The sequence below is a fragment of the Caenorhabditis briggsae genome (assembly GCF_000004555.2).
Source record: "Caenorhabditis briggsae complete genome, chrI, whole genome shotgun sequence".
In the NCBI taxonomy this organism is placed as follows: domain Eukaryota; kingdom Metazoa; phylum Nematoda; class Chromadorea; order Rhabditida; family Rhabditidae; genus Caenorhabditis; species Caenorhabditis briggsae.
In genome coordinates, this window is record NC_013489.2 from 8,486,251 (window position 1) to 8,511,502 (window position 25,252).

General features: G+C 38.6%; 8 protein-coding genes across 8 annotated transcripts in view; 4 read left to right on the plus strand and 4 right to left on the minus strand.

Moving 5' to 3' along the window:
- Nucleotides 1–2,612: 2,612 nt before the first annotated feature.
- CBG12184 lies at nt 2,613–3,853 on the minus strand (the record flags this gene model as incomplete). Its single annotated transcript, XM_002639790.1, has 5 exons — nt 2,613–2,865; nt 2,915–3,225; nt 3,302–3,624; nt 3,674–3,778; nt 3,832–3,853. 5 exons carry the CDS (start codon nt 3,851–3,853, stop codon nt 2,613–2,615), a joined length of 1,014 nt encoding a protein of 337 aa, XP_002639836.1.
- Nucleotides 3,854–4,463: 610 nt separating this feature from the next.
- Nucleotides 4,464–6,334, plus strand: Cbr-cdc-6 (the record flags this gene model as incomplete). Its single annotated transcript, XM_045238646.1, has 6 exons — nt 4,464–4,538; nt 4,591–4,656; nt 4,703–4,786; nt 4,827–4,916; nt 4,960–5,727; nt 5,822–6,334. The coding sequence occupies 6 exons, from the start codon at nt 4,464–4,466 to the stop codon at nt 6,332–6,334; spliced, it is 1,596 nt and encodes a 531-aa protein (XP_045094802.1).
- Nucleotides 6,335–6,584: 250 nt separating this feature from the next.
- Nucleotides 6,585–7,272, plus strand: CBG12182 (the record flags this gene model as incomplete). Its single annotated transcript, XM_002639788.1, has 3 exons — nt 6,585–6,707; nt 6,805–7,106; nt 7,155–7,272. The coding sequence occupies 3 exons, from the start codon at nt 6,585–6,587 to the stop codon at nt 7,270–7,272; spliced, it is 543 nt and encodes a 180-aa protein (XP_002639834.1).
- A 97-nt stretch (nt 7,273–7,369) lies between these two features.
- Nucleotides 7,370–15,038, minus strand: Cbr-met-1 (the record flags this gene model as incomplete). Its single annotated transcript, XM_002639787.1, has 17 exons — nt 7,370–7,762; nt 7,810–8,130; nt 8,181–8,623; nt 8,674–8,801; nt 8,847–8,973; nt 9,406–9,436; nt 9,486–10,251; nt 10,297–10,465; nt 10,509–11,163; nt 11,427–11,789; nt 11,833–13,224; nt 13,324–13,416; nt 13,508–13,931; nt 13,987–14,351; nt 14,395–14,706; nt 14,752–14,861; nt 14,906–15,038. 17 exons carry the CDS (start codon nt 15,036–15,038, stop codon nt 7,370–7,372), a joined length of 6,225 nt encoding a protein of 2,074 aa, XP_002639833.1.
- Nucleotides 15,039–16,261: 1,223 nt separating this feature from the next.
- CBG12180 lies at nt 16,262–16,842 on the minus strand (the record flags this gene model as incomplete). Its single annotated transcript, XM_002639786.2, has 2 exons — nt 16,262–16,486; nt 16,555–16,842. 2 exons carry the CDS (start codon nt 16,840–16,842, stop codon nt 16,262–16,264), a joined length of 513 nt encoding a protein of 170 aa, XP_002639832.2.
- A 2,304-nt stretch (nt 16,843–19,146) lies between these two features.
- Nucleotides 19,147–21,147, minus strand: Cbr-cogc-5 (the record flags this gene model as incomplete). The annotated part of the gene is made up of 4 exons (XM_002639785.1): nt 19,147–19,225; nt 19,474–19,996; nt 20,254–20,796; nt 20,931–21,147. 4 exons carry the CDS (start codon nt 21,145–21,147, stop codon nt 19,147–19,149), a joined length of 1,362 nt encoding a protein of 453 aa, XP_002639831.1.
- A 353-nt stretch (nt 21,148–21,500) lies between these two features.
- Cbr-exoc-7 lies at nt 21,501–23,634 on the plus strand (the record flags this gene model as incomplete). The annotated part of the gene is made up of 7 exons (XM_002639784.1): nt 21,501–21,551; nt 21,602–21,767; nt 21,818–22,319; nt 22,365–22,671; nt 22,716–22,865; nt 22,913–23,329; nt 23,401–23,634. 7 exons carry the CDS (start codon nt 21,501–21,503, stop codon nt 23,632–23,634), a joined length of 1,827 nt encoding a protein of 608 aa, XP_002639830.1.
- Nucleotides 23,635–23,826: 192 nt separating this feature from the next.
- Cbr-swsn-2.2 overlaps nt 23,827–25,252 on the plus strand; it is a gene marked incomplete at both ends in the record, with an annotated part of 4,929 nt that continues 3,503 nt past the window's right edge. The window contains 5 exons of the mRNA XM_002639783.1: nt 23,827–23,881; nt 23,930–24,301; nt 24,349–24,488; nt 24,534–24,657; nt 24,704–24,816. Of these exons, the coding sequence (XP_002639829.1) occupies nt 23,827–23,881; nt 23,930–24,301; nt 24,349–24,488; nt 24,534–24,657; nt 24,704–24,816 (804 nt within the window). The remainder of the gene's footprint in view (nt 23,882–23,929; nt 24,302–24,348; nt 24,489–24,533; nt 24,658–24,703; nt 24,817–25,252) is intronic.

The window sequence follows — 25,252 nt, forward strand, 5'->3', positions numbered from 1 at the left end:
CTCAGGTAAACGATTCTGAATTAGATCTGACTTCATTCGGAATTAGATCTGGGTTCGTTCGTAAATAGAAGTGGCATGATCTAATACAGAATTTAGCTGATCTAATTCCGAACGAACACCGAATGAACTACGAACGAATTAGATCTAATTCCGAACAGACCAGCGGGATTTCGGAGCATCGTAGCGAGCGCTTTTCAAATTTTGTTTTCTTTTCAACGCCATTCACTTTATTTATAATAACATTTATTAAAAAAGAAAACAGAACAAGTATGAGAAAAAGAAAAACATTGATTAAAATGTAGATATAGGAAATCGGAACGAAAATGAGGGGTGTGATACAAATGAATGAATGGGATCAGCAAAAAAGAAAACGATGAGATCAGCGAGAATAATGGGACCTATGAGATAAGAAAAAGTGACAAAATTTATGAAAAAAAAAATCTCAATTCGAATTCTTCCGCTCGTCCATATTTTCGATTTTGAAAATTCTCTTGTCATAGCCATTCAATAATGCCATTCTTGAGCCATTTCAATATAATTTCCGTACTCAAATCTTTGCAAATCCAAATAAATTCATCAGAGCAGTTGTTTTATACAACAAATCCCAAAATTTTGAATCGTTTTAATCGGGTCATGACACATTCGGTTGAGAGCCTGCAATTTCACGCACGTTTCTTTGTCCACCAGACATTCGAAAACTAACCTGCTCATGACAAGACACGGCTTCCAAAAGTAAGGCCTTCTCGACTTGAGTAAATTGAGCTCACTATCAGAGAAATTTATCATCTCTTTTTTTCTTGTTTTTTCGGTGATCCCTTGCATCGTTTTTACGTAATCCTTTAAGCTGAAAAGGGCAAAAATTATCTTACCTGCAGAGTTTTCTCCGAATTTAAAATCTTCAAAATATTCGTATTTTTGTCGGTTCATAGAATTACTGTCTTCTATAGAAATCGTATATATAAATTGAACTTTGAATATTCAGCTGTCCCTAAAAAAATTCACCTAAAATTTTGCAAAAACGTGCACAACACATTAAAATATGCTCCAGAAAATATAGTTTAAATAATTGAGCGAAAAAAAAAGGCAAAAGTTGAGAGAAATACCCATTTTCCTGACGAAAAAAATTTAGGACAACAAAAAAAAAACAAAACAATTCATCCGCGGTAGCTGAGTCATTGATGGCGCATTTCTCGTGGCAACTTCGGTATTAGATCTAGTCCAGATCTAATTCCGAATGAACTCAGATCTAATTCCGAATTTCGAGTTATTCGATCTAATTCCGAATGAAGTCAGATCTAATTCCGAATCGTTTACCTGAGCTTAAGTTTAACTTGACTATTCTGAATCTCTAAACCTAGTTTTTATAAATTTCCGATATCTAACGTTTCCAAATTATTGAAATTCGTAATTTCTGAACTTTAAAACGTTTTACTTTCAGAATTTCCTATATCCTAACTGCTGGATTTTCGGGATTTTTATTTGAAGATTTGAAAAAATCAGAAATTTGGAAGTTTAAGAATCAAGAAAGAAAGTAGGGAGCTCGGAATTTAGAAATTTTGAGATTCGCAAATTCGAAATTTTAAGATTTCGGTAGTTGGGAAATTGAGAAATTGAGAAAAGCAAATTTAGAATTTCGAAATAATTGTAAATTATATGATTCAAGAATGTAAAAAAAAGTGTTTAACAGTAAGTTGTATATATAGAAGTTCGATAGGAAATAGGTAAAAAATTTTCGGTTTCCGAAATTCCAAATTCGGTTTATCAGAAATTCAGTAATTACTGTTTTCAAAACTTCAAAAACTCAGAAAATTGTTAATTAGAAATTCGGAAAATAAACTAGTCGAAAATTCAGAAGATTGGCAATTTAATAATTTTTTACTTTCTTTGAATTATCTTTGTAGTTCCTTATTTTCATTTTTTGAAGTTCTGAGTTTTTGAGTTTTCGAATTTTGAAAAATCTGAAATCTAAAATACAAAATTCTGGTAATCAGAAACTCGGGAATTTCATCAGAATTTAAAAAGTTCAGAAAATCCTAAATTTGAAAGATTGGAGATTTGGTCTTCCATAGTTTCAGTAATTTGAAATTGAGAAATTGAGATGAATGGAATTGGGAAAATTGAAAACTAGGAATCTTCATAATTCTAATATTTGAATTTTTTTTGAAGTAAATGAATTTATGAGAAAGGTGCAATTAAATCAGAGATGTTAGGAAGTGAAAACAGTTTTGAACTCGGAAGACGAAAATTAGAAAAAGGAAGCAAAATTTCCTTTTTTTTGGAAATCGGAAGTCGGATGAAAATTTCAAATTTTGAAAAAAATTGGAATTTCAGAATTAGAGATTAGATTTCTCATATCTTCGAAAATACTATTGACTTCTAGGTTTGATCTTCTGGGTGTAGCTGAGTTTTTGTGTAATTCGATGTCCTAAAAAGTTTTCCTGAAGTCTCGCGAGACGACACACTGCTTCCAGAACACTTCCAAAACGAATTTTTGGATAACTATTCTAGTTATTAATTTTAACAACTGGACTCTTTCTGATAATATTACAGTAGTTTCAAAAAAAAATCATATCAATACTTCATTTTATTTCAGATCAGTTATCTTCCAAATTTCATCCATGCTGCCTCTTACTATCCTTTGGTTTTGTTGGTCCTCCTGCTGGAGTTGGAGTCGTTGTGGGAGTAACAGGAGCACATTGTGTTGTTGGTTTAGGTGGTTCATCTGGTTTCATGTAATACGGTTGGTTGCGAAGCCATTCCGATTCACAAATCGCTTTGTAAGTTGGACGATTCGGTGCATGTGGTTGGAGAATTTCAAGAATCAAAGCTTTCGATGATGTTGAAGCTGTACAGCTTTTTGGGAATCTTCAAAAAAAAAAATTAGAATCCGAATGTATAAATAAAACACCCTTACTTTATCTTGTGGGCCAACTGTCTTTCAATCATTTTCTGTGGATTACGGTCATCAAACGGCATCGATCCAGTCAGCATAATGTACAGGATTACTCCAGTACTCCAAACATCAACTGCATTTCCAGAATACTCCCTTCCTCTTAGAATTTCGGGTGCCACATAAGCCCTTGATCCACAGAAGGTGCCAGACTTTTCTCCAGGTTTTAAGATGCGAGAGAAACCAAAATCCCCAAGTTTTACATTTTCGTACTTGTCAAGAAAGATGTTTTCGCACTTGAGATCTCGATGCACAATGTTGTATGCTTGCAAATGCTGAAAGAATACTTTTTTGCTAATTTAGGATTACTAGATTTTAATTTTCACATTAAGGATTTTAAGATTTGCTCACCGTTAGAGCGGCAATGAATTGTCGAAACATGAACTTTGCTTCTTCCTCATTCATTGTTTTAATGTCCTTCATCTTACGCAATAGATCTCCTCCTGCGCAGAATTCCGTCACAAAAATGATATGGTCGGGAAAGGAGATCATCTCATATAAACGACAAATATTGTCGTGTTTCAGCAACTTGACTATCTCCTTTTCCCGAGGAAGAAATTTTTTAATGTAGTCATCTTTCTCGCGGGTTGGAGTGATGTTGATAACTTTGGCAGCAACTTCTATCTTTTTATCACCAAACGTTGCACGAGCTACACGAGAATACGAGCCACTTCCTGAACGAATTTCTAGTCCAAAACCCTATCTGTACGAATAAATGATTACCGAGTATTTTATCAAACTTAAGTTTGTATTCCTTTTCAAGTGTAGGCGCAAAAGCCTTGGTCTTCGGACTCAACTCTTCGGGTTCTTCCTGATTCTCAGAAACATCTGGAAAAGTTTTAAAAAATATTTTGTTCTGTTTTTTGGATGCTCAACCATACCAGTGTTTTCTTCTTTCACCATTTTGAACGACTCGCCAGAGAAATAAAAATCTAAGCAATCTCGAAGATTATGGAAGTTTTTAATAATTAATAAATATAATTGGCCCGAGTCACGCAACGAAGATTGTAATCTGAAAAGACTTTTCCAACTGCACAACCTTCACGCTGATCTAGATTATGTTCTATATAATTTCAGATATTTTTTTTGCTCAATATAAACACCCTGTATTTGAAATTTTGATTTAATTTGGAATTTTATTACTATCCAACGACCGATATAAATAGGTCAAGACATATTAATCATGCACCCATCTGCCTCCAGAAGATGTCCAATTTCTTATTCAGAATCGCCGGCGATTCTCCGCGTACTGTGGAGACCCTGCAAATTCCGGGGAAAAAAACGGTTTTTTTCGACTCCGCCCACTTTTCTCCGGAGTTTTTTTTCCCCGGAAATTTTTTTCTCCGGAATTTGCGGGGTCTCGTACTGTGACCATTGTGCGCGCAACGTCGCTCTGTTGAGACAATTCGAAATTCGCCGGCGCTCGCCGCATTTTTCCTATTTTCCAGGAAATTTCACTTCTTTTGTGTTTTTTAGTGTTCGTTAACGACTAAATAATTGAAAACAATTGCAGATGAGCTCTAAACCAAAAACCACTCGCAAGAATCAAAGACAAGACCCCCATCTTGACGTTTCCAAAGAGCTAGAGGTTATTATAGCGTCTCTCACTTTTATTGGCTTCTAACACAGTTTTTTTACAGGATTCTGTCCCTGGAAGAAGAAGAAGTACAAGATTGAGTGGAAAAGTTGTACCTACTGATGATAAAGTAAGTTTTTATATCGAGAAATGAACCTTCAAAATTGCACACTCAGAAAGTGTCAATTGATTCGAAAGTACGGAAAAACTCTACAAGAAAAGTTTTCAAGGAAGAAACACCCAGCTCTGATGAAGAAGATGTGAGTAAATTTCTTTTTCCTTTTTCATGATTCTTTTCAGAAGCCTGAAATTAACGTAACGTCTGATGTAAAAAGAAAGTTGTTGATGAGCCCAGGAACTGCGCTTGCAGAGCAAGTTGGAACGCTAGAAGTAAGATTCTCGAATTCTAGGTTATCCTAAAATGGGTTTGCAGATATCTTCTCAAAGTGGCGCCAAAACTCCGGACACGCGAAAGATGAAACCTACTAATTTGAAGAACAAGTACATGCAACAAAGAACTCCGGAAAAGAAATCAAGATCATTATCAATCTCAGAAAAAACACCCGAGAAACGAGCGAAAAAGAACGAATCTTCCGATTCTTCCGATTCAGATTGTGAAAGTAACGAACAGCTATGCACATCTTCGATTCAAGGAGCACTGAAAGCTAGAGAAAATGAATTTGAGTCACTCAAATCTTGGATTTTGGAAAGCAAATCAGGAAAAACGTCCTTGTCTATTTATGTCAGTGGTCAACCTGGAACTGGTAAAACTGCAACTACTACCAGAGTACTCGCACATCTGGGCGAATCGATTAAAAGCTGCATCGTGAACTGTGCTTCTACAAATACCAAGTCAGCATTATTTAAGACAATTTTCCAGTCGCTGGATTTGTCTGGAAAGCCTAACGTTGAAGTGTTTGAGGAACAGGTGAAAAAGTTCAAAGTTCCACTAGTATTGGTACTCGATGAAATTGATAATTTGGCAAACCGAAGAAACGAGGCCTTGTACGCTGCCTTTCAATGGCCAGTGACTTTGTCTTACAAAGTCATCATCCTTGGAATTGCAAACTCTATTGATCTAACGGAACGTCTTCTCCCAAAGCTCGAGCTTGGAAAACATCCTCTTAAACGACTCGTATTTGAACCATATACCAAGGACGATATTGTCGAAATTTTGAATGACAAGCTGAAGCAAGAAGAGGTGAGTGCAGTTCGTATTTTTCTCCAAGTTGTTGGTTTGTTTATGATAATATAAAATACGTCATTCCTGTAATTATCATCACTATTATTTTCAGGCCGTCGTTGATGCGAAGGCTATCGAACTAACAGCCAGGAAAGTTTCAGCAATGAGTGGAGATCTTCGAACTGCCCTTCATATCTTCAAGCAACAGAAAAGTCGTATGATGCCTATGAATCCAGACTCCTCCGAACCACCGAAAACACCAGTTAATGGGTGTCGGGATGTTCTCAGTATCATGAATAACGTCTACTCCTCACCATTGGCTAGAGCTCATCTTCCACTACAACCACGAATCCTGCTGGCCGTATCACTGGCACTCTCCACCAGCAAGAAGAGCAAGTTTGATCGAAATTCACTGATTCGTGCATATTACAAAGCTTGCGAAGCATGTCGGTGGCCGTCTCTGGAGGACGATGATCTTTATTCAGCTTTCCAAACACTCGAGTCACAATCGTTTATTCGTCAGATAAACGGTGGAAAACTGGTCCTTCAAGTTGACGTTCCTACAGCTAAGTCAGCGATTAGTGACAATGCCATGCTCGATCAGATCGGTCTCCTTCAACTATAATCATTTTACTTTGTATAATCTATCACATTCATATTCTGTCTTCATCTGTTAAGTTTTCTCCTTCTTGCTCTCAGTTTTTACACCTGCTCACTTTTCCGGGTTTATATTTATTGTAATTATTTTTGTCTTATGAATATCAATATTTTTATCGTTCAGTCGGGGAATTTATTTCTAGAGTGGTTTTATCCGAATACGTATTATCTTTTGTTTCTTTAAATTGTTTCCTTACTAAAAAGCTAAACTATTCCAGATGCGCCCATTGACCGAGGACGAAACATCTCTTGTTTTCGCTAAACTGGCATCATTCATCGGAGACAATGTGTCGATGCTCATCGACAGAAATGACGGAGATTATTGTTTCAGAAATCACAAGGTAAAATAAAATTATTAATCACAAAATAGAGATTTGAAGACTTGTGTGTGTCTTCTAGATTCCCTAAATTTAGCTTTTCAACTGTTATTTCTTATAGGAGCGTGTCTACTACTGCTCAGAGAACTTGATGCGTCAGGCTGCCTGCATCTCCCGTGAACCACTCCTTTCGTTCGGAAGCTGCCTTGGAAAGTTCACCAAGTCGAAAAAATTCCATCTCCAAATCACAGCACTTGATTATCTGGCACCATATGCCAAATTCAAAGTCTGGCTCAAACCAAACGCTGAGCAGCAATTCCTTTACGGCAACAACATTCTCAAATCCGGAATCGCCAGAATGACCGACGGCACTCCAACTCATGCTGGTATCGTCGTATACTCGATGACTGATGTTCCTTTGGGGTAAAATCTTATTGATGAATCGCTCACGTATTCTGGTAATTTTTTCAGATTTGGAGTTTCGGCTAAAGGCACTGCAGACAGTAAACGTGCTGACCCAACTGCACTTGTCGTTCTTCATCAGTGTGATCTTGGAGAGTATCTCAGAAACGAGAGTCATCTCAACTAACATAATCTCATTTTTCATTGTTGTTTTTTTGTTGATTTTTTTTGTTAATCTGTTTCCCACATTTTCGAACATAGAGTTGTTCTCCAAAAAGCCATTTTTATTGAATAAAGAATTTGAACAAGTTACGGCTTATAGGACGAGTTAGCTGTGGTAATATATGCAGCAGCCTTATAGGTGCATCATCACCGTTGGATCGGAAAAATTTAAGAAGTGAAATCATAGAAGGGAAGCGATCCGCAACGGCTTCGGCTCGAGATTGAGACATTCCAGGGCACACCATTAATTGTCGGATCCATGCATCTTTAACAGTTTCAGCCTTTTTCTTTTGGAGAAGACTTTGAAGTTGATTGAACGGAACGCCCGAAATTTCCTCAACAGCTGCTTTGTTCATTAGACGAATAGTGAGTTCTTTGAGAAAGGCAGCAGTATCACGAGTATCAGCACATCTTTGAATTAAGTAACCTCCATTAGACAGTGTTGAAGCCACTGCCTGAAAAATACATTTTTATTTGGGTTAAAATTTCCTAAAATAATTACCTGTTCGCAAGCTACATCTCCTTTATTGTGTGCTTCAATCAAATAAACACGGTTCTTCATTGGTGCCATTCTCAATCTAGCTTTCTGTTCATCATATCTCCCTCCTCGAATACTTGACTGCAAATCATCCCACGTTTTTCTTTCCACGACCCAATCCATCACAATCTCTGATCCATCGATTTTCCGGCATACCCATATGTAATCACCAACAGAAAGAGATCGAATGTCAACACGAATTTCAGTTTGTTTCACAAGATGCTCGATAACAGACTTCAAACGGGGATTGTTACGATGCTCCCGGTTATCTGCAATCAGGTATACCTGAAAAACGTTCAAGTTCTCGTTAATATTCATTTGTAGCAATATCTTACGGTTGGTTGCTCATATGGCTTACAAGTCAGAATACGAAACGATAATGGTTCCGAGGAAGAAGACGATGTAGGCAAAGTGTTTGAAGAAGATGAGATATCACTCCTCATTCGTTGCAATAAAATTGGAGGACGAGCTATCAATGGCTGACTTTTGGTTTTCGAGATATTTTTGGACGATGTCGTCTTCCGAATATTGCCGTCCTCATCAGTAGACACAAACTCATCGTCGTTGATAACTTTAGCAGATATTGACTTTTGAAGTTTTTCTTGACGTTTTGCATCTTTCATCCGTTCGGTATTCGATTTTCGACCATTAATAAATCTTTTACAGTCTTCCGAGGTGAATTTTTTGATGGTTTTGAGGTTCGGCTCCTGTCCATTGTTTTCTTGGCAAGCAACACTCCACGTCTCTTCTAATTTCAATGCAATATTCTCTCCGATTCCTATAGAAAAATGAAGACTGTTAGATCAGTCTTATTAGATTCCTAAATACCTTGCACATTTTTCAAGTCGACAATATTCCGAATTTCAAATGGACACTTTTTCAAATTTTCGTGAGCCTTGTGAAGAACATATTTCAGTTTCCGATCTTCTTGCTCTTGGTGTTGTTGTTTTAACACTCTGAAACATTGTTGTAAACAATGGAACAGTATTTATCAGAATTACTTTTCGAAGAATACGTTTTTCGAGTGTTCGATCTTCACCGTAACCCTTTTGGACATCTGAAACAAGAATTTTTCCCAGAACTCTGTGAATCTTAAAATAAGGACGAAGCTGAAGAATCTGAAACCTTCTGAAATGCAAACAATTTGTGTATAATTTCTTATTATCAAATTAAAAAATTAGTTTTGAACAAAGAATTAAAGATAATAGGAAACAACAATATAAGTATAAGCTCGAAATACAAAACTCGGCTTGTAAAATTTGAGAATATAACAGGTAGAACGGGTTTTGGCAGCAATTGATAAAAACCTAAAAATTTAGAAGAATGCAATGAATTCAGACAAGAGACAATGACAATTCGTTTCGAAGTTGGGGAACCCGTGCACTGAAACTCAGTGGAGAAATCGGTTTGAGTTGAGAGTGGAGATCATTGGAAGATGTGGGTAATTTAAGTAGATGGCAATTGAGAAAAGAGAGATGATAGAAGATGTGATATGTGAATAATGTCGATATGACTATCGACCACTGTAGCCTTTCCAGAGATCATTAGACTCCAGCTTACGATCAATTAGCGATTTTGTGTAGTTTCTGACCTGAAATATAAAATATGAACACTAATGCTTGAAAATTCAAAAATTATACCTTTTTATCTGTGTTTTCAGAGAATTGAAAGTCGAATTTATGCTGAGAACTTTCTCGTTTGAACATTTCCTTAGCAATCAATTTGATCAGCCATGTAGTTTTATCGCTAGTAGCTTCTTGTGAATATTGTAGGCGTGAATGGGATCTAACTTCCGAGCGAATAGAACGCTCTAGTTCTTGTTTGAACTCGCGAATACGACGTTCACTAGCCATACTTTCCCTACACGAATCCTTGTTGTTATGATCACGAGAACGGGAATCCTCTCGGCGATCTCGCTCCCGATCATACTCACGGTCGCGATGAGGCTTTGGAGACACAGATGATTTTTCCGTTGTAGATCGTTTCTGGCGATCCTTGGTTTCGCCTTCATTATCTTCGAGCTCTTGCTTAAATTCCATTTGAACTGGTTCTAGTGAGTCAACTTTAGATTCTGCCTTCAGTGCTTTTTCTCGTTGGCGTTGCTCTTCTGCAACTTGTGCCATGACAGGGCATACATATCCTTCTGGCTCTAGAAGACCTTGTTCGGCAGTCGGTAGATGCCATTGAGTCTCTTTGGTGACTTTGTTATAGTAGTAGGTCTGACCATCTGGATCCTTGGCAGTCGCCCATACATACTTCATGTTTTGTATTTTGCGAGCTGTATCAACGTCCTCCTGTCGGCGACGTTCTGCCTCCATTCTTTCTGCCGCTGCGTTTTCTTCACGTCGTTGTTGAATTAAGCCTTTGAGGAGTTCAACTTCTTCTTCAACACTTTGCAGACGGCTACTGTAAATTAAATAATGAAAATATATCTAACCATCTCAAACTCACCAAAGTTGTTCGAGAGTGGCTTTGTCGTAAAGAATGTAGAGAGAATCTTTGTTTGGCAAAGTTTCTATCGCCAGAGGAACTTGTGGAACGGAATATGGATGTGGGTAATAAGCGGGATTTTGATGATAGGCGTTATATGGAACTCCTGTATTGACATCATATAAACCTGCTGAAATTGTTTTTATTGATCAGTGTAGACGTTCTTTTCTTACCATAATGCTCAAAGCCTGGCTGCAATGGATAGGAGGGATGTCTGGGGGCATATTCTGAGACAGATGGAGTATCCATTTCTTCTTTGACTGCTACGCTGCGGGCACCATCCCTATCGTTTTTAACAGAATCTTTCGACTTGTCCTCGGAACTAGCGACCCGTCTATCGGCAACCGGAGAACGGTTTCTGTGATTATCACGATCATCCACTTTTCTTCTCTTATAATTCTGCGGAGAGATGCTTCTTGAGCGACTTCTTGATCTACGAGCACCGCGTCTGCGATCACGATACGTATCCTTGTTTTGACGACGTGTTAGGTAGTTCTCCTTGTAATTATTGCCATGATAGCCAGTAAAGCGGTATTGATGAACATCGTTGCCATTGTTGAAGAAACGGGGATGAGATTCCTGATCGTTGTTATAGTAGGAAGTGTTGTAATGATGACGATGGCGATTGTAGACCGGAGAAGAATTTCGATTCTGACTAGTTTCCACCAATTGCGACGAAGAAGACGATGCTTCCGCATTCCGAGAAGCATTTCTTTCAACCGTTGGCTTCTTTTTGGGAATTCTAAAGCTTACTGAGCGATAGAACCAGTGATGATTCAGTCGGTAGGCCATTTCTTTCGCTCTGTTGAAGTTGTCCACGATTTCTTTCTGCAAGTTATTCATTAAAATATTTACATCGGGCAATCCAATCCACTTTTCATATACTGTGAAAGCTCTAATACAACGCCACTCTAGGAAGATGATTCGAGAGTTTTGGAAAACACAGATTTTTGCTTGATTTACATCATAACAAAAAAGGAAATCAGCCTGTGAATCATTCGAAAACTGTTTTGGCTACTTTGAATGAGCTTGTAGCCAAACGCCATGGTGGTGTATTAGAGTTTCTTTTCAGTATAAAAAACGCAACTTACTTCAGCTTCTTCTGCAACATTTTTGTAATCCTTTTCAGGAGCTTCAGTGCATGCTACCAATGCATTCATCACTGCATGAATGTTGACCCAAGGACCTGGAGTCGACTCCGACCAGCGAGTTACTACTTCCAATAAGAGACTATCCGATCTTGCACATGACAAGAAAGCATCACCATGGAGAGTTTGTAGTATCACTTGGACCAGTTGGAGATTTGGTAACGTATAGTCATCCGCCTCAAGCCATTCGCCCATTAGTGAAGCCATCCCCTCCTTGGCGTAGAAAGTTTGGAGAGCTAGATTCGTGTCAGTAGAAAATATATCTTTGAGGAGCTGCTCACGTTGTGCATGGTCAGTCATTCTTGTCTGTAAAGTAATAAATATCAACCATCATTTAACAGAAACTTACAGCTATGGTAATAACTTTTCTTGCATGTTTCTTTGTTCTCAGATTCAAATCTTCAAGCATTTCGTTTATCAGTTCCGTTCTTTGATATGAATCCAGGTCAGCCAGCTCTTCTAGTTTTTCTTCCTGGTCTTCGTCCATCGTGATGTGGCTCGTAGTGATGACATCGTCATCGTCTTCGTCGCTTGATGAGCATTCTTCCGGCTTCTCTCCTATCCACCCTGTACACGAAGGAGCACCACACAGACACTGCTGAGCGTCTCGTCCATAGTTCACGAATTGGTAGTCAAAAGTGATTTCTTCACCTGATTTGATGAACTTTTTAGCGAAAAAACCGATTCGGCTGATGTCACCAGGCGTTTTCGGAACAGACCATTTTTCACAAACGGCATTCGGGTCACAACTATGATTCACGAAGCGAGAAGCATTGCCGTAGACCGTTGCATCAATCGTATAAATTCCCGTGTCGCACAGATAGTGATGTTTGTGTTTTTTGTCAGCCGCATACTTGAGTTTTCGTTTTTCGTAATCATCGCGTTCGACTACTTCTCCGATATATTCAATGATAAATCGGCCTTTCTTAATATCTTTCAGTGCTCTCAATCCGCATCCTTTAGCTGTTCCAGTGTGGTAGGCTTCTACTGATGCGATTTTCTTTTTTGCGAATCGCTGATTTTTGCACTTGGCTGTACACGAAGAAGGGCATTCTGTCATCATTGCTCGATTAACGCATGTATTGTCGGAACATGTTCCACCAGTCCGTCCACATTCACACAACAGAGATTCGGTTCTTTTTTTGTTAGCGCTTCTTGTAAGGTATTTGCATTCTGTGATCAATTCAAACTCTGGAATCTTCATTTCTTCTTCCTTCAGCCGTTTTTCCTCGTCCTTGATCTTCTTTTCCTCCAATTTCTTGAGCTCTTCCTCTTTCTTCTGTTTTTCTTCAATCTCTCGTTGCTTTCTCTCTGCTTCTTCATTTTTTCTTTTCTCCTCTCTCAGCTTCTGAATCCTTTCCTCTTCGCGTTCACGATCATGTCTCCTGGTGACTTCACGTTCTCTTTCGCGAGCTCTCCTCTCATCATCTTCTCGTTGTCTTACTCTTGATGATTGCTCATTTCGATCTGACTCACTTCTTCTATCCATATCGAACTTTCTCTCCGAATCATTTTTTCTCTCTTGATCACTTTTCTTCTCAAAATCGTTCTTCCTGTCAGAGTCATATTTTCTGTCATAATCGTTTTTCCTGTACTTTCGATCTCGTTCATCCCTTCTGCGCTCGTAATCATCTCTTTCTTCTTTATACCTGCCTTCTTCTCTTCTCTCTTCTCCTTTATGCCTCCCTTCTTCATGACGACGTCGCTCTATATCTTGTGCAACTTTTTCGGCTCTTTTTTTCTGGAAGAACAATTAAGTTTTTTCGTTGTAATAATTTTGTTTTACTAATGTTTGTTTTTTTTTGAAAACGAAAATTTCTATGGTAACCAAGAAGCTTACCGCTGCTTGGAGCTCCGTTTCTGAGTGTTTACTAGAAGTTGTGACAGAAGAACTCGGCTTTGGAGAAGAAATCTCAACTTGAACTGAATCAACCTGAAAAATGGAAGTTTATTATTGTTACTTTTTTTGCGAAACTAGACAGAGATTTATTGAAATAAAAAAAACGAACTTCTTCTGGTATCACCGGCTTCGTCGTTGATGCGTTATTGAAGAAAGATAATTTTGGGAGTTCGACCATTTGTGGGGGTGGTAAAACATTGGATGTCGCAGTTCCAAAGTTCGAGCTACGTTTCTGAGGAGAAGCAAGAGACTCGTTGACTGCAGAAGGTTCTGCTGTCGCTGACACGTACGGTGCTGAAGATGTAGAAGGTTGTTCCAAAGCAGACGCCTTTAGTAGCGGATTCATAGGGGTTTTTTTGAAAGTCATTTTGAAAGCTACAGAAGCTCCATTTTCGTTCGATTTTGGACCTGGTTCCGGTGGCACAGGATTTGGAGATGTCATAGTATCGCTGGGAAAACTCGAGAATGCTGGGTGTAAGAAGTGTATCTTGGGCCGCTGCATACCAGGAGAACCCATGGTATTCGATTTTTCATTTCTTTCATCGCTTCTGAAAACGTTGTAATACGGTGTGACTTCAAAAAGGAATAAAAAACTTTAGCTACCGATCCCATGGCGGCTTCTCAATTGGTGTAGCTGAGCATGGCTGCTCAACGTCTACATGTATCTCTTTTATTGCATTTTTTGGAGGGGTGGATGATGGTAAGGGTATGGAAGATGACGAGTCGTCAGGCAAATTATCACCTTCTTCTGCTACACTATTTTCACCTTCACTCTCTGAGTCAGCTATATCCATGCACTCTGAATCGTCCGTTACTGGTGCCTGGTGTAAACTATGCCCTGAAGACACTGTTGATGCCGAATTTATCTCAGATTTTGATAGAAACGCTGCAGAAGATGTAGAAGAACTTGGTTCCAGCTCTATTGAGGCTGATGAATATAGATCTTGAGCTATAGGAATCGTAGAAGGCTGCAAAGTTAAACAGTATGGAGCTCTAGAGTTTCTAAATTACCTGAGGGTCGTCTGGATGCAAAGGAGAAACAGGATCATCGGTATTTGAGATCTTAACATCAAATTGAGAGTTGTCTGTACTAGCTGTCGCTTGCTTATCATCTATTTCTTCTTCGTCTTCCTTCTCTTCAGCTTTTAACCTATTAATCGATACCCGCTTGGAGGAAGAGGAGTAAGACGATGAATTCAATTCTGCCTCTTCCGACGAAGTTTTTCTTCGAAAAATCGGCTTGGGTGATGGAAAATCATCCACCTTACATTTTTCTTCCTTTGAAGAAGAAGCTATCCCATTTATTAATAACATATCGTCGTCCTGAAATTTTTGAAATTGCGTTCTCTGCTTTTCATAGTTTCATACCTGGCTTTTACATCCATTGCGAAGCTTCGGTTCTCTAACTTTATCGTCGGAATTATGTTGAGCTTTTCCTGCGGCACTCAAAGTGCTAGAATTACTCGGAGTCGATGTTTCTGCAAAACTGTGATAACTTCGAAAGCTTTCACAGATTCTTTACCGGATTTAATTTTTGGCGGACGTCCTCGCTTTCTATTTTTCGTCGGTGTCTGCGGTGCAGATGGCATCGCTTTATTCTCTTTCACTGCGCCATCTTGTGCAGCCGCTGCTGTTTTCCTTCTTGTTTGGACCATTTCTATTCTGAAACAACAAAGGAGTGTTACACAAAAGTTTGAAATTTGATGGAACAATTCGATCGATGTCATACGAAAAAGTTATAAAAATGGGAAGCCGGTTGAAAAGTTGATTAATAACCCCCACTCACTGGAGATTTTTTTTTAATTTTCTGAAAGTTTGTCGAGCTTGAGCATTTGTCCTCGAGGAGTACACATATTTCGCTTCGAAGCCAGTAATCGACTACTACCAATGTCCCTTTAATCTTATGGTAGTGACAATAGGTTTGACAAGAACTCCGAATGCGGCAATTATTAAAAATTGTCTCGGAGGAATGCCCGAAAACAATGGTTTAATTTTGCACTGTGCTGATTGGAAGCTAATCAGCTATTTTTTTTTAAGTCTGCTCGTCAAATTCTCCAGGTATTTGTTACCGATAGTAACGTTTCAGGTTCGAAATGTTGAGCCGGATGGGGTTGTTTAACCTTTTTTAGGGTCTTCTGCTTGTTTTTGACAGTTTCTTTGATTTTTACAGCATCTTAAAGTGACCTTTTAAATAAATTCTCACCCTGTTTGAGAAAATATCATCGTATGCTGTACCACTTCCGCTCACTCACAGAAAATCGATGATAAAGTAGAATGAGAAGGCAAAAGAGAATGAAAAATGGGTACCTTCTTTTTCTTCTTCTCTTTGTCGTCTATTCGTCCCTGATGCTGTCGGGTGGGGCAGTGGTGGTGTGTGTGCGTGTGTGCGTGTGAACGATGCCTTGATGATGAAGGCTAGAAGACGTCGAGACAACGAAATGCTCTCAAAGCCAGAATGTGCCTATATCGAATTGAAAATGTGTTGCCTATTCGCCTCTCACAGATCTCTTGCTAGAGCGTGAAGGAGACGCAGGCACCGCGAAGAGGAAAGAAACGATGGGTTGTGTGACGGCGGCGGGCAATGTAGGAGAAAGGACGGCTGTGGCGGTAGAACGTGACTGGCAAAGAATGTAAAAGCACAAAAAAGTGGGAGACGCAGATATAATAGAGAACAAGGGGGTCTGCGACTGCACATGCCACCCCAAGAGGGAGATGAATTCTTTATGTGTACGCGGCGCCGTGTTCAAATTTCAAAATGGGAAACACAGAGTCTTAATAACAAGAGTTTTCTTCATTTTTTAGGTTTATATTTAGGCCATTATTGAAAAGAATGAAACAAAACATTAGAAAAATGAAATCTTCATATTTGTGATCATCATCATTTTCCGCGAGGTTGTGTTCGGCTCAAAGCAGCTCGTGGAGCGACTTCGGCATTGGCTGCAATTGTGGATCCTTCGGTGCTTAAGGACGTGAGAAGCGCTTTTTCAGCAGTCATCATTTTCGAAGTGCAAGAAACCACCTCCATGTCTTTTCCATTCACTTGCAAAACCATATTAGTGCCGAGATCTTGGTTCCAAGATGCGGTATATAGCGAATTATTGATCTGAGAAAATTGGTTGTATGCTCATAGGCGTTCTATTTTATTTTTATTGCATAGTTAATCTCACTTACTTGTAGGATCGGTGTGTCTGTATCAGATAATCTCAGCGTGATGAGATCTCGCTCGACAGCATCTCGTACTATGTCAGCATCAAGAATTCCGTTCACTGTTACAACCATGGTCACCTCTTCCCATTCATCATCATGGCTTCCGTTGACTACTTCATCTTCCTGGTTCTTTGCTGATGTATTTCCACTTTCATCGAAGTCTTGATTTTGCTCCATTAAGTCTTCATAGAGTACGTCCTCACTAGTGTCGCCTGGCTCTGATGACATTTTAGCGGTCTGTTTGCAAGACATTTAGAAAAAAAACATCTGGTTAAAATTAAAATATTATGGTGAAGCAGGAATGATAACCTGAATCAAGAGAAAATAACGCATAGATCCAAAAATTTATATTCTCATTCAAACATAAATATCACATAAATACAAATAAACCATACTTGCAAGAACCCATGTTAATAAGTTTTTTTAGATTACTAAAAGGCGTTTTGAAGGAGTTTAACAATTCGAGGATAGTTTTCTACATAATGTTGTTGACCGCGCGAGACAACGGAAGTATTGTACGATGTGACAAGTCCGTTCAGGAAGGCGAGAACTTCTAGCTCCGAATTTTCTTCATACCACTTCACATATTCTTCCGGCTGAAAAATAAAATGTTTATATTATATGTGATACAAAAGTCACTTACGGTCCATTTGACGGATTGATTCGGAAGTGGAAGCTCAGAGGGGCTATCAGACACCAAGAGCTGGATGAAGATTGACTTTTTCACTCCCTCTACTCTCAACATCGTTTCTACATCTGATTCAAATAAGTGCAATAAACGAGAAGTATCACCATATTTAGACGGCCATTCCATCGAACGGACCGCTTCAAGTAATCTGAAAAAAAAAACATGTTATTAAGTATGCTTTTATAAGAAATAAATATTTTAAACCGGAGAAGCAACAGGGGGCTCGTCTTTTACTGACCTGGAAAAATCTATAATAATAAGCTTCCGTTCATCAGAATCGTGAGATCGTACAAGTGTAGCGTTGAGAATGAATGAGTCTATGACATAATCAGCGATCTGTGAAAGAATATGCGAATGACAAACTGCCCGGGAAACATGGGCCATGTGCATGTCAATGTGGTTGATATAAGTGAGTAACTCTTGCATGTATGGAGCAATAGATTTTGTCATTCCGCGGGTTTCAACATGCATTCTTGCTACAATGTCACGAATCGAAGTTTTCACTCCAGTCACAATTGCATCTAGAGTTTCTTTTTGTACGGCTGCTACACTATTCGATTCAGATGGCCAGCGTTTCATGATTCCATCAGCGGTCTGGATCAATCGGTAGTTGATCATCTGATTCGCAGTTAGGCGATCGCCTAAACCATTAAAATAAATTAAATATCAATTTATCAAGCATACCCAATAATAAATCATCCCTCTGGAGATGGAGGTTTGCTTCCAGCTTCTTAGCAATGATCTCAATACATTTTTCAATGTTCGCACTCATTTTCAACCTCAAATCCGCATCCCAATCCACTTTTCTCATTTCCTCTTCCATCGCAGAATTGATTAGATCGACGAAAGCATTGGCATGTGACGTTGAGAAGTCGTTTTCTTCCACTAAATTGTGAAGACGAGACAATGAATGTGATAGAAGTGAGTTCTTGAGTGGACGAAGCGAGTCGTTCAAAGCGGTTGAATTGTCTCCTTTCGCATTGAAAACTCTTCCAAGCTGTTGAACAAATCTCAAAGCATACGGAGTGTCTGAAGGAACTCTACTTCGAATGATCCTGGCCAGTTTTTCCGAAAACTTCTTCTTATACGTATCTCCTAGCATTGATGCCTGTTCCAAATGAGATTGTATAGCAGCACACACGATCGGAAGATTTTTATTTGCCACTTCTGGCGCTGTGTTCGACAGTTCCATCAGTTTTTTGTCCAATTCGACCACAGATGATGACAGTAATACTTCAAGCTCTAGATCCAAGTAGTTTAGTGTACGAAGAGCGCGACGAGCCGAGACAACCATAGAACTGTTTAACGATGCCAATCCTCTCTTCAGTTCGTCTGCTCCACCTCGACGAATTTCATTTTCAGCAACTTTCAACTTTGTATCAATCATATTCTTCAGCCATCCAATTTTTCGAATATTCTTGTTGTCATTGAGAATTTCTTTGATTTCTGCAGTTATTTCCGCCTTTTTCACCAAATCACTTCGTTTTTCCAAAGATTCGAATAGCTCTTCACACCGCTGAGCGTCGGCTGCAACATTCCTTTTCATCATTGTTGCTTCTAGCTGTTTAGTTTGTTCTCGCAGTTTTAGTGTCAGATCCTCACATACAGTCGCTAGACGATTTGATTCACTTGTCACTGAAGTCATTCTCATTTGAACTGAGTGCAGCGTGTCTTCAAGAGATTGAAGTGCCGGAACTTGTTCTAATAAACGAGGAAGATTCGTTTCGACTCCTTTACGTAGCTGTTTATCGAGAGTTTCATGGAGGCCAGCAACTTTTCTGTTCAGTGAATCGGCAATAGAAGTATCACATTCGGCGACCCTGCAATCAGAAAAAAAATCATAGTGAACAGATCCTAATTGTTCAAGCTCACTTTTTCAAGTAGTCACTGACATCGTTTTTCCCCCAAAGAAAATCATCGAGTTGGTCATCAACTCTTCCTGCCATTCTGAAAAAGGAATTGGAGAAGAGATGGTTAACTGGCATAAGTATCAACAAGCAGAATTCGAAGCTGCTAAATAATCTTCTAAATGCTTTTTAACTTATAATTGAATTTGGAAGAATCTTTATTAAAGTTTTAACAACAACAAAAATGGCAAACGATGTATTCATGACCATAACAATCTAAAGCTCCTAATCTAATAAACAATTTAACATTTCTAGATTTTTTCAGCAGATTTTTTCAGATTATGCTTCTCGACGGCTACGTGCTCTTCCAAATCCGAAATGATTCCTCTGGCAATGGTAGTCTTACTGCTTCCTTCTCTTAATGTGAATGGCATTCCTTTTCTTAATGGCATGTCTTTCATCAAAAGTACAGTAGCAGAAGTGTGTTCACCGGGCATCAGTAGTTCGTTGTTCATATCAAACCTTCCAACCTGATCCCAGGTGCTGCAGTACATCTTATCAGTGAACCCTGTACGGATACCAATCTTCCGTCCATTCTCAGCTTCAGAGAGTAAATAGAGCTCTACTTTCACTCGATTCGTAATGGTAATAGCTCCTGGGTGTCCAGCCCACATTCCTCGTTTGACAGTTTCAGCTTTGACTCCTCGACACAATACTCCACAATGTTCACCAGCACGAACTTCTTTCACACTTTTACCAAACACATGAATATCAGATGCAGTGGTTTGAAGTGTTTGACCGTCTCCTTTGATTTCGACTTTATCTCCTTTTTTCAGAATACCTCTCTCCAGTGTTCCGACAACCACAGTTCCTGAAATATAATCAGAGTCAGATCTACAAATTTAGTTTATGGGGTTATGCATGATTTGTTTTTTAAATACAAAAAAATACGAAAAAATACATGAAATACATTTTTTCGCATGCATGCATTAATTATTTGTGTTTAAAAATTCCAAAGAAATACATTTTTTATGTCATGAATAACCCCATTAGTTTAGTTTTCTTAAATTGGACAAAAAAATAGTATTGATCTCGAGATTTAAATTGAATGTTTCTTTTAATTCTTACCTCTACCAGTGATTGCAGTTTTTGAGCCGATCGGCATCACAAATGTGTCTTTATCGTTTCTATTAGGTTCTGGAAGAGAGTCCAGCGCTTCCAAAAGTCGTTCGATGCAAGAAATATCTTGTCCTTCTAGCGCGGCTAGAGCAGATCCGCGAATCACTGGCGTTGCATCTCCGTCAAAACCATGAATAGTCAGTAGTTCTCTTGCTTCGATTTCAACCAAATCTAACACATCTTCCTCCACTAAATCAGCTTTGTTGATAAAGATCACCATATTTTTGACTCCAACTTGTTTCGCAAGAATCAGATGCTCTTTCGTTTGCTCCATCACTCCGTCAGTGGCAGCAATTACAAGAACAGCAACATCCATTTGAGATGTTCCGCAAATCATATTTTTGATAAAGTCCGAGTGTCCTGGACAATCTGTATGTGAGTAACGGCGAGCGGGGCTTTCGTACCCAATATGAGCTACGTTGATTGTGATTCCCCGTTTCTTCTCTTCTTTTCCTTTATCGATTTCATCGAACTTGATATGCTTTGCAAATCCTGAAATGTGATTCTGAAGATACGAGGAATAAAATGAAGCCGCTAGTCTGAACTTTGAATAGTGCAGATTTCATTCCGAAAGTTCATACTAAAGACTTACTGTGGTTCGCTAGACAGTGCGATGATAAACATACCTTTTTTCGCCTGGACTCTTGTGATAGCCGAAGTCAATGTTGTTTTACCATGATCGATGTGCCCAATAGTGCCGACATTAACGTTTATTTTCGGACTGGTTGAAGCTGTTGCGAGGAATGCAGTGGAATTCCAAATTAATGGATGACGTAACGTTGACGATGAGCATCGATTGAAAAGCAGAGACTTTGTGAAAGAAAATATCACAGAAGATGTCATTTTCTAAAAATTTACAAATAAAGAGATGAATCAACAAAAAATTTCGAACACAGAAAATACATTTTTCGGCATGCATGAATCGGTTGAAAAAAAGACATGTTTATCTCATCAATAATCCTACATCTTCTAAATAGCCAACGGTTTCTGTTTTTTTTTTAATTCTAGACAAATAAAGTATTCAAACTTGTTTATTCGAATCGCGAGCGAGATTTTCATACAAAAATTGAACAATCTTCGTGGCAAGAGCCGATTGTCCGCGAGGAGTACACGGCCGAACGGCCTAGAAAAACCGCAAAAAACTAGAAGAATTTTCCCTCATCATGTTTTGATTGGTCTGCTGAGCAGCTTCAACTATGGCCAATGAAAACAATGCAGCCGAATCGATAGCCAGGAAACTCGCACAAGTAATTTATCTATTTATGTAACAAACAAGTTAGAGAGCTTGAAATTACAGGAAGAAGAATGGTTACTCAACTTCGAGAAAAATATCACAAAAAGTGGACAGATCAGACAAGGAATCGAACAAGTAGTGGAAAAGTTTGACCAAAGGCTGGGCTTACTTGAGAAAAATGTTCTCCCCATGCATATTTCTAACGGAAAGCTTCAAAAAAAGCAGCATAGTTAGTCTTTTGTAACTCTTTCAGAATTTTTGGCTTTTTTGAAATTTCAGATATTCAACGTCTGATCAATACTATTGATGCTACCCTTCAATTTTACGGGAAAACCAGCACAGTCGAAACCGCAATAAACACTGGAAACCCAACGGCCGAGCTAGATTCTTATTTGGAAAATATGGAAAGTCTTCAACAAGCGATTATATTTTTCGAAACACATCCGAACTATCGAAGTCAGACCGAAAATATGAGAATAACACTGGATACTGGGTACACTGTTTTAGAGAAGGCATATAAATCGTTTCTGCTCAAACATAGTCTCACTCTGGATCCAACACCATTTATCAAAAGTGAACTGTCTCCTCGATTGAACGAAATCAAAATTCTATCTGACGAAGAACCTATCATCAAAATTGGTGTTTGGCTTTTGAAACAGCCTCGAATTCCGACTCACTTCTTAAGCTACTATTCCGAAATTCGTGGAGCTCAAATTTTGAAAAATATAAAGAATATTGCTGAAGCACAGAAAACGATGCAGTTAGCAACTCGAAGCAAATTGTGAGAATGTTCCCGGTGTTCATTCTGAATATATGTAATTTTCAGGTCTACCGTACGAAAGCCAACACAGCGTCCAGAAAAACTCGATGGTCTAGCTGATGTGGACTCATGCCATGTAATGTGCTCAGCATTGCTCAGCTTATTAGAGTTGGAAGAAAAGTTGATGGTCAGGGCCATTCCAGATACCTCGAAAAGAGCTCAAGTTTTCCGCGAGCTTGTATCAAGACCTCTGGCATATGTGGTTCTTCAAACACAAAAAGTAGTGAACGAGAAAGACATTGGAATCATTCCTCTACTTCCCCTGCTTCACCTTCTGTCCCAGAATTTGGCTAGGTTCCATAATTTGGCGGCGGTAAGTGAAGTAAAATGTTGTTGAATTAAAAACTTTGTTTTCAGAACAGCATTGGAGATGTTCAGTTTGATTCCCTCATGCGTCAGTTACAAGTGAAATGTTCTTCATATGTGAATGAAGTTGTAGAACATTTGAATGAGGACACTACGAAGTTTGTGCCTCCTGATGGAAATGTTCACCCAACCACCGCTTCAGTAATAAAAGTGATAATCGGTTCAATTTTAAACAATATCTTTTTCAGACACTCAACTTCCTTTCGAGTTTAACAGCTCATCGAGTTACGGTAACACAACATATACTCGCATTGACTGCTCCACAAGGGACCAACACAAACCTTCTGCTTCCAAAACTTTTTGCTCGGATACTCTCTGCTCTGGGTAGTATGCTCAAGAAGAAAGCAAATCTTTATGATGACCCTACTCTGGCTACTATTTTCCTACTTAACAATTACAACTACATTGCGAAAACTCTGGCTGATGAGAAAGATGGCCTTCTACCAGCTATTACAGAAATGAATTCGAATATTCTGTCTTTTTATCACGAAGAGATTTCTACATGTACCAATGAATATCTGAAGAGCTGGAATGGAATTGCATCTGTTTTGAAATCGACGGACAGGATAGGAGAAGACAAGCAAATGGCAAAGCAAATTATGAGTGTGAGTATCATTCTTGGAAAGAAGCATTTCACTCCTCACTAAAACGAAGGCATTCACATATCCATTTTCAGACCTTTATTCGCGACTTCGATCAAATTCTTGCCCAGCAAATGGACTACTGTATATCTGATCCTAAAATATGTGCCCACGTTCAATCTGAAGTTCGAGCTCGCATCTGGAAAAACTACTCACAACTCTTGGATGCTTGTCAACGACTTCATTTATTTCCACAGGGAATTAAATACACTGAAAACACTTTCGAAATGGCTATCAAAAATTTATTCTCATCTGCCAGAATAAATTAAGTAATTATTGATTCCAAATACTAATCATCTGTGATATATCTTATTATGTGCTTGCTGTATACATGTAACTAGTTCAATAAAATCAACAGAGCTTCAATATGTTTTTTTTTCCAAAAGAAGCCTCATACTTGGCTTGAATTCCTCAATTTTGGCAAGAATTGAAATGCTCGATGAAAAAAAAAAGAAATTCAGATGTGCGTAGGAAAAATAACATCCAATTGGAGATCTGCTGCATCTATTATTTTGGGTTTGTTGTTGATTCTTCATTTGCTATTCGAAAAGATTTTTTCTATAGCATGCAAGTCGAGTCGTAGAGTTCTCATGCTGAAACGAGGCGACACAGCCAAGTTCATGCCGAATACCATGGTCTTCCCTGGCGGTGTCATAGACAAAGCTGATTCGAAGTTAGGCGAAGAATTCAGAATCGCGGCAGTCAGGGAGCTTTTTGAAGAATCTGGAGTACTTTTGACTAAAAATGGATGGCAGACGTCAGCTAACAACTCAGAAATGACGAGTTTGAAGGCAGATGTGGTTACCGATGCTTCCAAGTTTCAGAAACTTTCTGAATCTATTTGTGCTGATAGACTCATCGAGTGGACTACCTTCATCACTCCAGCGAACTATCCACGTCGCTTCCTCACAAAATTTTTTCTTGTTCTTATTGATGGTATGACAACTTTCAACCTCAATACTCAGAGAAATTTAGATTTTCAGAAGAACCCGCGATAGATTTATGTACTTCTGAAATGTCAGAATATTCTTGGATTGATCCAAAAGACTGCGTAGCCGAAGCATATTCTGGGAAGTATGCACTGCCACCACCACAAGTATATGAGCTAACTCGTCTATCTCAAGTTCGCAGTTTCAATCAACTACCAAAATAATCTCCAATATTTCAGATTGAAGATTGGTCGTACTGTGACAAGTATGGAAACGTGAAGAAGCCAATATGTCCCCAGCCAATCAAAACTATAGGCGAAAACATGATTACAAATTGTTTTCCAGGAGATCACATGTATATCGGTTAGTTCAAGAATAACAGTCAATGAATAAAACTGATTAATTTCAGATGAAAATTGCTTCCAACAACCACTCCGACAAATGTCCGCAGACCGTGTAACTGTGTCTCCTAAACTTCAGACGCATCGTGTTACCTACTTCTCCGAACCCACCTATGGGCGTGTTCGTGTTTATCAGCATCTTCTTAAACCAGCGGATGTAGCGGCCTTCCATCAATTTGAAACCCACTCTAAAGATATTCTGTGACTATGAAACATATCCTAAATAGCTAGCTCGGGTTGTTAGGTCTAGTTCGTTCAATAAAGTTGCATAAAACAAATTCGAATAGAGTTGAAAGCTTGTTGTGTCTATTTTTATAAAAAACAACGATAAATAACATGTTATTTTTTATATACTTCACAAACAAATCTCGGTCGCTTTGCTCATAATATAGAGAGAACGAGAGAGAACGAAAATGTTATTTTGCTGAAAAATAAATTTTCCAAAAAAAATACAACAACAGAAAAAAGTCACAAGTTTGCAGTATTCTGCGTAGAAGTAAAATCGGAATAGCACTAACCGTAAGCTTTTCTAATGCCGCGTTCAAAGTTGATTTCCA